This window comes from Carcharhinus amblyrhynchos, chromosome 10 (assembly GCF_965287045.1).
Source record: "Carcharhinus amblyrhynchos chromosome 10, sCarAmb.v2.hapA, whole genome shotgun sequence".
Taxonomy (NCBI): Eukaryota; Metazoa; Chordata; class Chondrichthyes; order Carcharhiniformes; family Carcharhinidae; genus Carcharhinus; species Carcharhinus amblyrhynchos.
Window position 1 is genome coordinate 47,045,918 of NC_137333.1, and position 12,210 is coordinate 47,058,127.

The 12,210-nt window shown below is 42.5% G+C and overlaps 1 protein-coding gene across 1 annotated transcript in view; it reads right to left on the minus strand.

Moving 5' to 3' along the window:
- Positions 1-501: 501 nt before the first annotated feature.
- panx1a (pannexin 1a) overlaps positions 502-12,210 on the minus strand; it is a 46,160-nt gene continuing 34,451 nt past the window's right edge. Inside the window, exons 3-5 of the mRNA XM_080197883.1 lie at positions 11,436-11,653; positions 6,131-6,807; positions 502-2,495 (exon numbers count right to left, since the gene is read on the minus strand). Of these exons, the coding sequence (XP_080054009.1) occupies positions 2,377-2,495; positions 6,131-6,807; positions 11,436-11,653 (1,014 nt within the window). The 3' untranslated portion in view covers positions 502-2,376. The remainder of the gene's footprint in view (positions 2,496-6,130; positions 6,808-11,435; positions 11,654-12,210) is intronic.

Sequence of the window (12,210 nt, forward strand, 5' to 3'; positions counted from 1 at the left end):
TCATCTCTTCAACTGTTCACTGACCTGCTTTGATTCTTCAGCGTTTTCTATTTTTACAAAGAACAAAAACAGCCCGGGAAACAGGCCCTTCGGCCCAACGAGCCCGCACCGCCATTTTAACATTACCAGTCCCCCCTCCACCCATGACCCCTATCTATTGTTTTTATGGCAATCCACATTGAGGGAAACTAATTTAGGGACAATTTATTACTTCCAATCAGCCTAATAGCACATCTTTGGGGTGTGGGAGGAAACTGGAGCACCCGGAGAAAACCCACGCAAGCACGGGGAGAATGCGCAAACTCCCACAAACACTGGCCCAAATCCATGTGCCTGCGCAGCAAACAGTGATAGTCACTGAGCTGTCGTGTTGCCTAGCATCTGGTCCAGTTTAAGCATACACTAACGACATGAAGCACTAGGCCACTCTCGAACATTCAAGAGCAGCCCAAGTACGACCCATCACGTGTATACCCCTCATTGGACAACAAGGCGGACCGACTTAAAACCTGTGAATTAAAAGAGAAAAAAACATTATTATCATACCATATCCTTTTACATTACCAGGGACGTCCCACTGCTAATGAACTTTATTTAAAACAATCTCCTATATCCTCCCATCTCCAACCCACTCATGTGCCTGTCTAAGTTACTCTTAAACAACTCCAGCGTGCCTGCCTCCACCACCTTACTTGGCAGAGCATTCCATACCCCCACTACCCTGTGTGAAAAACCTCCCTCTAATATCTGTGTTATACCTTTCCCCCCTCACCTTAAGCCTGTGGCCCCTTGTACTGTGTGTCTCTAACATAGGAAATAGCTTACCTCTGTTTACTCTATACCCTTCATAATCTTATATACCTCTATTAGATTCCCCCTCAGTCGCCGTCTTTCAAGGGAAAACAGCCCCAATTTGCTCAATCTTTCCTCATAACCCAGTCCTTCCATACCATGCAACATCCTGGTAAATCTCCTCTGCACTCTCTCCAGAGTCTCCACGTCCTTCCGGTAGTAGGGCAACCAGAGCTGGACGCAGTACTCTAAATGCGGCCTAACCAACGTTCTATATCTTAAATGTGAGTGAATCAGTCGGTGGGAAGGTCCTAGTTTGCTAGCTTCTTTGAAAATTATTACAATATCGGTTCCTGTTTTGGCTCCAATACCTGAACCCAGACACATTAGAAAGTCGTTATTCCTCTGGTTGCATTCCATGGGAAATTCCACTCCAGCTAGTATAATAGTTGGGGTTTTCCATTTCTGCATACACCAGCTGCAATATTCTTAGTACTTGCTGAAACAGACAAAAAACAATGCAAGCTAACAAACACACACAGTGGAAAACTCTGGCTAATGTATGCCTGTCAAATGTCAAAAAATCTGACAGCATGAGTGGTAAAAATGGTGAAAGTGATTCAACGATAATTCCCTTGGTTAGTTGGCAACTAGACTCTGATTGGCTGAGATGTTGCCAGGGAGCCCGCATCAGGAAACTATTGTACTTCATGCATTTGTTCAATTCAAAAAAGCACAATGCCTGGACATTTTCCTTTTGCCTGTAGAGAATGAGCCCTTGAGTATAAATATATCTAACTTCTAACAAGCATAAGTGAGTCACATTGTGAGCCTGACCGATAATCTTAAATTGGTGTTATATAATTCTTAGCACAGTCAGGATTATTCAATGAGTCCTGTCCAATCATGAAATCACATCTACAATTCGACATCGTGTTCTAGGTTTTGCAAGGACAGGTTGGTTGAGTATGATCAGTACTTTGCCTAGGCTGTTTAATTCATCATTGGGGCGTTTGGCCTACGTATCCTGTTTCTGGTATATTGTCCATGGCACGCTTTAACCAGAGTCAACTTGCTAACCAATCGGCACCCTTTACTCATGCAGTAAAATTGTTGCTCCTTTAAAATTCAGCATTCTTGTGTCTGTCCTGATGAGTGAAAGATGAAAAGCTTTGACAGCATCTTCAGCAGCTTCTTTCAGCAGTACTCAGGTTCTGTATTACCAAGGAACTATTTCAAATTCTTTACTATAAATATATATTTAATTTAAAAAATGAGACATCAACTTAATAGAGTTAAGTTTTGCATTACCTGATTAATTTTAACCAGGTCTGTCAAGCTACATTTGTTTGAGCTTGCTCAACATTCTTGCGAAAATACTGATACTTACTTAGAAAAAAGTGAGAATTACAAATTAAAAAGGAAAGTACCTGTTTAAAGAATGAACACTTTTCCAGATAACAAATGATTTAAATTTACGAAACATAATGGCCTACAACACATATACAGCTTGCTGATACTGCTGTTAGTAAAAGTCTAATATTTATCTTTGGAAACAGAATGTAAGTTGTTAAATTCTGTGTTTTAACAGTCTGAACTACAAGTTTGAGGTTCCAGAAGTCTTTGTCGCAGAGCCACAGACTCATCTCTTTCTTCATCAGTGGATCTGATCCCATCTTCTATAGTGACTGATTTAGTTATAACTGAAAACAATTGTAAAAAGATTGTGATTACTCATTTCTATAAGGAATAAATTTTACGTTCTTTCAATAGTTAAGCATGATTCTGTTTTTTGAAATTTCATTCAACTTTTTTCCTCCAAAGGTTTTGGGTTTCTCTGTTTTCAATTACTTTTGGATGTAACTCTTTGCTTTATGCTCCAGAGTGCAGGTTCTGAGGTTGGCTTGTAACATACCTAGGAAACCAGCAGAGGACTCCCTTCAGCTTATTTCAGTCTTCAGGTGGGGAGGGTTACCAGGTTGCAGAAAAACATATTGAATCCATCACCTTTGAGATACTGGGGCAATCGAGGACATTAGCATAGATTTGCTAAAGGCAAGCCTTGTTGGAAAAATATTAACAATCCCTTTTTGAAAAAGTCACTGCTAGTACAAATAAAGTAGGAGTCTCACAACGCCAGGTTAAAGTCTGACAGGTTTATTTGGTAGCACAAGCTTTCGGAGTGTTGCTCCTTCTTCACGTGAGTGAGGAGTTGTGTTCACAAACAGGGCGCATACAGACAAATTCAATTTACATGGTAATAATTGGAACGTGAGTCTTTACAGGTAATCAAGTCTTAAAGATGCAGACAATGTGAGTGGAGAGAGGGTTAAGCACAAGTTAAAGAGATGTGTATTGTTTCCTGACAGGACAGTTAGTGAGATTTTGCAAGTCCAGGCAAGTTGTGGGGGTTACAGATGGTGTGACATGAACCCAAGATCCTGGTTGAGGCCGACCTCATGTGTGTGGAACTTGGCTATCAGTCTCAGCTCAGCGACTCTGCGCTGTTGAGTGTCGTGAAGGCTGCCTTGGAGAATGTTTACCCGAAGGTCAGAGGCTGAATGCCCGTGACCACTGAAGTGTTCGCCAACAAGAAGAGAACAGTCTTGCCTGGTGATTGTCCAGCATCTCAGAACTTCACTGTACCGCAAGCTTACAGATAACCACACGATGGGCCATTTCTCCAGCTTCTACCCTGTACATATTAAAGAAGCCATCCCCTTTGGACAAGCCCTCAGATCTGCTCAGATGAGGAGGATCACAAAGACACCTACAGATGCTGAAAGATGCCCTCATAAGAACAGGATATGGCGCTCGACTCGTCAATCAACAGTTCCAACACGCCGACCTCCTCAGAACACAAACACGGGACACAGCAGACACAGTACCCTTTATCGTCTAGTACTTCCCTGGAGCGGAGAAGTTAAAACATCTTTTCCAGAGCCCTCAACAAGTCATCGATGAAGACGAACATCTCGCCAAGGCTATTCTCACACCCCCACGTCTTGCCTTTAAACAACTGCACAATCTCAAACAGGCCATTGTCCGCAGCAAATTACCCAGCCTTCAGGAGAACAATGACTACCGCACCACACAACCCTGCTCTAGCAACTCCAGCAAGACATGCCGGATCATCAACATGGATGCTATCATTTCACGTGACAACACCATCCACCAGGTACATTGTACATAATCTTGCGACTTGGACAACATTGTCTACCTGACAAGCTGCAGGAAAGGATGTCCCAAGGCATAGTATATTGGCGAGACCATGTAGACACTATGACAACAGATGAATGATCACCGCTCGACAATTACCAAGCAGGAGTGTTCTCTTCCTGTCGGGGAACACTTCAGCAGTCACAGGCATTCAGCCTCTGCTCTTCAGGTAAGCGTTGTCCAAGGCTGCCTTCACAACACACAACACAGAATCGCTGAGCAGAAACTGATGGCTAAATTCTGCACACGTGAGGATGGTCTCAACCAGGATCATGGGTTCATGTCACATTATCTGTAACCTCTACGACTTGCCTGAGCTTGCAAAATCTCATTAACTGTTCTGGCTAGAGACAATGTACACTTCTTTAACGTGTGCTTAACCCTCTCTCCACGCACACTGTCTGTACCTTTAAAACTTGATTACCTATAAAGACTCACATTCCAACCATTATTTATAAATTGAGTCCGTATCTACATATGCTCTGTTTGTGAACACCATTCCTCACTCACCTGAAGGAGTGCCACTCCAAAAGCTTGTGCCACAAATAAACCTGTTGGATTTCACCCTGGTGTTGTGAGACTTCTTACAGTGCCTACCCCAGTCCAATGCTGGCATCTCCACAACAGTGCAAATTAGCTCAGATGTCCTGCATATCATTGTTAGTGGACATTCACTAAGATTTCTCACACGAAGCTCATCAGAAAAGCAATCATGTCAGGCATCTGGTAGATGAAGAACTGTGACTAGAAAGCCGGGATGGAGATGTGGGCTAAAAAGTCATAAGCAGAAGTTATTAGCAAGGCTGGTTAATACTTACGCCGAGATGGCACCTGGTCTGAATGGTGCATTAGAGAATACTGAGTAAGCGTGAAAACTGCAGGAGCTCTGACCATAATTTGGTTTATTTAGTTTCTAGTTTATTTATTAGTGTCGTAAGTAGGCTTACATTAACACTGTAATGAAGTTACTGAGAAAATCTCCTAATCGCCATAGTCTGGCGCCTGTTCGGGTACACTGAAACAGAATTTAGCATGGCCTATGCACGTCTTTCGGACTGTAGGAAGAAACCAGAATATCCAGAGGTGTGGATAGAACATACAGACTCCACACAATGACCCAAGCTGGGAATCGAACCCGGATCCCTGGCACTGTGAGGCAGCAATGTTAACCACTGTGCCAACATGCTGCCCGCAATCCTCCTTAGCTATAGGGGTGCTGCTGGGAATTTGAAATGTTACATCTCTTTCAGAACAGGGTGCAAGGATCAATCCAGCAACTGTAGGCCAATCAGTTTAACTTCGGGGTAGGGGAAGATGTTAGAGATGATTATCCAGGGCAAAATTAACATTCACTTGGAACAAATGTGGATTAATTAGGGAAAGGCAGCATCGGTGTGTTAAGAGCATATTATGTTTAACCAGCTTGATTGAGTTTTTTGATGAGGTAAGAGAGAGAGTAATGCAATTGATTTGGTCTATGTGGATTGCCAAAATGTACTTGATCAAGTGCCACATTACAGGCTTGCCAGCAAGGTTAAATACAATGGAACAAAAGGGAAAGTGGCAGCATGGATATGAGGTTGGCTAAGTGACAGGAAACAGAGTACCGGTGGATGGTTGCTATTCATATCAAAGCACACTGTCTGGTAAGTACTAGGACCACTTGATATATTTGGATGATCTAGACTTGGATATGCAGGGCACATTTTCAAAATTCCCAGGTGGCATAAAACTCAGCACTATTCTCAATGTTTGAAGAGAGTTGTGTTCAACTTCAAGAGGATGGAGACAGCCAGTTAAATTTGAGTGGCAGTGGAAGTGGGGGTGGAGCCGAAGGATATTTTTGTCAGAATACTGATTGAGGCAAAGACCATGTGGTAGATTTTCAACTTGCTTCCCAGGTGTAACACTGGGATTGTGAATGAGTTGTCTGTAACAGAAAGTGCTTGGTCTTTATTTGAATTAACAGCCACCGACAAATCCACAATTTGGAACAAAGACTTATTTCTGTTTCGGAGCAGAGGAGTGATTTTAGTTCAAGTATTTAATCCCAGTGTTCCATGTAAGAAGTGCAGGAAATTTGTTTTGAAGTTTGTTTTCAATAAAACACGCGCCTTACCTTTTAGTTGTGTTGCATTCAGGTCCATGTTAGGGTCAGATTTCTGCTCACCTTTCTTGCTTTTGGTCAAACCATCTACTTTATCTGATCTGACTTGTCCAAGGGCTATTAAAGGCATCATTGCATCCATCACCGATGGTTCTGAGAACCCCTTGCCTTTTATGTGTTCTAGCACTTTAAGGCATTTATGGGATTTTATTTCACTAATGTTTTCTTCCAGAAATAGAAGGTATAGATTTAAGTCATTCCAACAGCCTTCGGTAATGTTCATCACCTCAAACTGTGGCAGAAGTTCATACACCTTAAGAAAAGTGTAGTTCTTTCTTAAAGGAAAAATCGTACTGTACACTGAGACTGGTATAAGGAGGATATATACAACAAGGTTGACAATACTTAGGAGTTGAAAAATTCCAACTGAAATGAGTTTGCACTGAAAAAATTCTGGTATACTTGTTTCATTCCCCAAAATGCCTGTTTTGACTGAACATCTGAATTCATCCGTGAGCGAGGTCAGAGAGATGTAATATCCCAGGTAGGTGCAGGCAAGAACAAGAAACATGAGAACAAGAGCTTTGCGAATAAGATACAACATCAACATACTCCACGAATCTTCTTTTGATTTCAAGTAACGCTCCACGATTGGGAACTGGAAAAAATTCTCCCTTTTCTCCTTGGCACTAAAGTTAAAGAAAAAACATTAAATGAAAAGGACCTATAATGTACCATACTGTTTCTTACATAAGAACATAAGAAATAGGAGCAGGAGTAGGCCATCTAGCCCTTCGAGCCTGCCCCGCCATTCAATAAGATCATGGCTGATCTGTCGCTGCTCTGTTCCACTTTCCCGCTTTCTCCCCATAACCCTTAATCCCCTCTCTTATCAAAAACCCATCAACCCGCGTCTTAAAAACATTTAGCGAGGCAGCCTCCACCACTTCAACGGGCAGAGAATTCCAGAGATTCACCACCCTTTGAGTGAAGAAGTTCCTCCTCAACTCCGTTCTAAACCGCCCCCCTTTTATCTTGAGGCTGTGCCCCCTAGTCCTACTGTCTTTTTTGAGCGGGAAGAGTCTCTCCACCTCTATCCTATCCGTCCCATTCATCATCTTAAACGTCTCAATGAGATCTCCCCTCATTCTTCTAAATTCTAACGAGTACAAGCCTAGTTTATTCAGCCTCTCCTCATAGCTCAATCCCCTCAACTCCGGTATCAGCCTAGTAAACCTCCTCTGCACTCCCTCCAAGGCCAAAATATCTTTGCGCAGGTGCGGCGCCCAAAACTGCACACAGTACTCCAGCTGCGGCCTCACCAATGCCCTATACAGCCGCAGCAAGACCTCCCTACTTTTATATTCAATCCCCCTCACTATGAAGGCCAGCATCCCATTCACCTTCCTGACCACTTGCTGCACCTGCAAGCTGGGTTTTTGCGACTCATGCACAAGGACCCCGAGGTCCCTCTGCACCGTCGCCCCGTAAGTAATAGTCCTTCCTACCATTCTTCCTACCAAAGTGGACCACCTCACACTTGCCAACATTAAATTCCATTTGTCATTTCCTGGCCCATTCGCCCAGCCTATCTAGATCCTTCTGCAGACTCTCCACACCCTCCGCACAGTTTGCCGTTCCCCCAATCTTGGTGTCATCAGCAAATTTCGACACCCTACACTCGGTTCCCTCCTCCAGATCATCTATATAAATGGTAAAAAGCTGATGCCCCAGCACTGACCCCTGGGGCACTCCACTAGTCACCATCCGCCAATCCGAATAGCACCCGTTGACCCCCACTCTCTGCCTCCTATTTGACAACCAATCCTCTATCCACGCTAACACCCTACCCCCAACTCCATGTCCCTCGACCTTCTGCAATAACCTCTTGTGAGGTACTTTGTCAAACGCCTTCTGAAAATCTAGAAAGACCACATCCACCGGCTCTCCTCTATCCACCGCCCTAGACACATCCTCATAGAACTCCAGTAAATTTGTCAGGTTATGTGCATACTATTTTGATCATTTTTCTACTAGTATGAGATTTGATAAGGCAATTATTTATTAGGACGGTCTCTTTAATTCAAAATAAAGTGGTTTAATGAAGAGGGTCATGAGTCATGTTCCATCTGGCAGCAAGCCCACTAGCTTGGTTACCATGGGAACATGGATACCCAAGGTGAGATTTATAGGGAGAAAAGTGTAAAATTTTCACACTTGAAACAAAAGTAAGAACAGCTATGCTAATTGTGTGTAGACTTTCAGTCTCCAAGCTTTTGGACAGTAAAAGGGAATTCTCACAGAGTGAGAGGCAAAGGATACAGCTAATGTAGTCAGCAGAAAGAGTGTGCCCCTTGTACAAGCTGCAAGTGGATATGCAGGAGGAAAGGTGGTCTCTGGTCAAAGAGATGAATCGCATGACAATCTAAGGAAGCTGAAAGATTTGCCTCTGGCCTGGCCAGAGTGTGGAAGAATCACCAGAGTGAATCTTACTGCTGATAATTGGTTGGGGACCTTTCCGGAAATTAAGAGAAACTTTTGATAGTTATTTGACATTACAACTTAGTGAAATAGAGAGAAGAGAATCCATTGGAAACTGGGAGCAAAATTGGACTGATTCCTGTAACAACAGCAATTCTGCGCAAGAGTAGGCAGTTAAGTATAACTGTTGCATGGAGTTCTCAATTGTGTTAAAAGTTAAAAAGGGGATATCTTTTCTGTAATTTAAATATTGGTTGCCTAGTTAATAGTATTTAGTTGATGTTGCTTTTAGTTCTATTGTTGCAGTAAAAGTCTTAAAACCTGAAATCTTGCAGTGTGATTCTTTCAGTCAGTCACAGGGAATTTAAATCCCTTGTTAAACTTATTGGTCTCAATGAGGATCATAACAAAATGCAACTTTGTTCAAGGTGCCATATATCATACTCTGGTCAACAGGGCATCAGGTGACATACTCCCAAAAACTATTTTAAAAAGAGAAATATATCAATTTCTTTTCCCTCTTTTCCCAGCATTCAACTTAACACATCTATTAACACTAGTGAGAATGGGATTCCTTTGGCTAAATCTTTGATTTCACCACATCGGCAGCAATCTGGAAGAGAAGCAGATTGACTGCCTCTTTAAAACCCATCCGATTTTCATACCAGTGAAATCTATGAAAGGAAAAATTGGACAATTTATAACAGGAGGCAATAATATACCCCATTATGTTAAGAATTATACTCCTTAAGGATTACAGCTCCTTAAAATGCCACAAATAGGTGCAGAAGATAATCAAGGGGGCCGATGGAATGCTGGCCTTTGCATTTAAAGGACTGGAGTACAGGGATGCAGATGTTACGCTGCAGTTGTACAAAACCCTAGTTAGACCCACAGAGTACTGTGAACAGGTATGGGCACCACACCTTAGAAGGGAGGGAGTTCAGCACAGGTTTACAAGAATGATACCTGGACTTCAGGGGGTTAAATTATGAGGAGAGATTAGACAAGCCTTTATTCTCTCAAATTCTGAAGGTTAAGGAATGATCTGATAGAAGTCTGTATTTACAGGGAAGGACAGGGTGGATAAGGATAAACTGTTACCACTGGTTGAAGGCTCTGGAACCAGGGACTATAATTTAAAAATTAGGGCCAAGCCATTCAGAAGAGATGTTAGAAAGCACTTCTACACAATGGTGGTGGATGTTGGTTCAGTTGTTAGGTTTAAATGTGAGATAGACAATTTTTTACTGAGAAGAAATATTAAGGAATATGGAGCTAGGGCAGGTACATGGAGACGGGCCACAGATCAGACATGAGCTTGTTGAATGATGGATCATGCCTGATAGGCTGAATGGTGTACTCCTGTTCCTATATATACATAGTTAATGATTTGGATAATTTAATTAGTTTTCTAATTGGTGCATAATTAAAAGTAATTCTGACCTGCAAATAATATCTATATAAGTAAACAGTAACTAATTGAACTGTACAGGAAAGGTTTTAAATGATACAATCTAAAATTTAGGTTAGATTGTAAAAGGGCGCTGAGTTCTGGTTTCAGCCAAGGCAGGACCTGAGATTCTATGGCTGCTAGCGGTGACTGGGTCTGAAAGAAGGAAAGCCAGGCTAAATCCCAGAGTGAAGCCTAATCACCACCTCACCAACATTATATTTGTGGAAGGTTTACAAATGAATTCTTCTTCAGGACTCTTATGCCTCTTTAAATCTAGCCACTTCTTCTGGCAGTCCCACTGCAGCATAGCCACAATTTTCCTCTTTTGTAGTGGCAGATGATGGGGAATATGCTGGGAGACCTCATCTCAGATTAAATAGACCCGAGTCAGAAAAATGGACCAGCCTCATTGCAGGATCAGAATTGTGGGCTGGACTCTGTACTACCGTGGCCCTACAAGAGAGATGAGAATGCAGACTATGGGGCAGAATTTTCTGGCTGTTGTTGCCAACAGGATATACAGTCCTGCCAATGGCAAACCATCTCCACAAGTTTCCCAGCAGCAGGTGGGGGAAAGGGGGGATGGGTCACAGAATGAGAAACCCAATCAACGGTGATAGGATCAGAAGATTCCACCACCGGCCTATGGCACGCCACCTCCACGAAACACTCCGCGGGGGGTGGGGTGGTGGGGGTGAAATCTTGCTCGTGGTGTTTTAGAATTTGCCACTCAGCAGTGTGTAGAAATATTGGATGGGATTTCCCACAGCGTGTTTTGGGGAGAGGCGGCCTCACATTAGGTGGCGGCAGCATCTTTCAGTCCCACTGCTGTTAACGGGGTTTCCCACTGTTTGCACCCTCCACTGGGATGGAATCTGTGGCAGGGAGTCATCATCGGCAGGACCAGAAGATCCCACCAGTGGGAACGGCTGAAAAATCCCACCCATAATGTGTAGCAGGTGAATTGGGTACTTTCCTTTCCTCATTCCTTTTAAATGGCTCATTAGTGATTTGGGAAATCATCATTACCACTATGCCTGCTTCTGTTTTTGTTCCTGTCAATAAAATAGCACATTTTAAAATCCCCATCCCCTCCATTTAGTTCATGTATTGTGAATAACCACTAAAGGAGCACATTATCTTTTTTTTTAAAAAAGAAAATAATGTTAGGGAACAGGCTAATCTTTCACTCACATACAATTCAACATGAAATAAATGCTAGATACTGTAGCCATACAGAAAATATGACGTTATCCTCCCAGTGTTCTGTGTGATTATTTAAAACAGCAAATAAATCTGATGCAGAACCTAGAGGGATGGCGAAGTGGCAGCATTTACAACCATACAAATATACAGCTAACAATCTGCTTAGCTACATACCTGCTCTGTTCCCCAAAGGACTGGAAACAACTGTTAGCATCAAATCCACTGGTGCCGACAATGTGCTGTGCTAATCTGATTCCACGGTTATAGGTCTTATCAAGCTCTTCTATTATAAAAGTCAATTCTCCATAAAGCTGAGGTGCTGCTGTAAACTGCCAGAATAAGGCTGGAACATACATAAGGATTGCAACCAGCAGTAGAACATATGGAAAAACCTGCATTGAAAGAAATCAAAAGTAACAATTATGTTAATGCAGAAAAATGTTGATTTCCAAATAAAGTACTCATAAATTTTGCAATAAGTACTTCACATTAAAACAGCTTGGATTTGATGTTATATTAATGCAGCTCAGTTTTCCTCAATAGTGTATGAGGTACCTCACGGCACAACATGATATATCCAACATTCTCTGGTGTTACAGCCTCTGTATACAATGGTGGGAGGACCTTTTATTGTGACCTTTCCCCTTTGAGCCCTTGTGGAGTCTACCCCAAGCTTTAGCTTGTCCCTTAGTACAAAGTGCTTGGGATGTAACACTTGGCCATCAACAGCTCTTTTAAGACTATGCTTCATCACATACAGCCCAGCATAAAAGGATTTGCTGATCCTTATTATGTCAGTGACGTTACCAAGCCATCTTGCTCCTTCAGGATTATGATTACAAAGCTCTCTCCCTCTATGTACCTTTTGGAAGAAGAAACGCAAGCCAGCCTCATCCTTCTCCACAGAGTGAACACTGGGCTTGATGATGATCTTAGAGGTCACACAGGA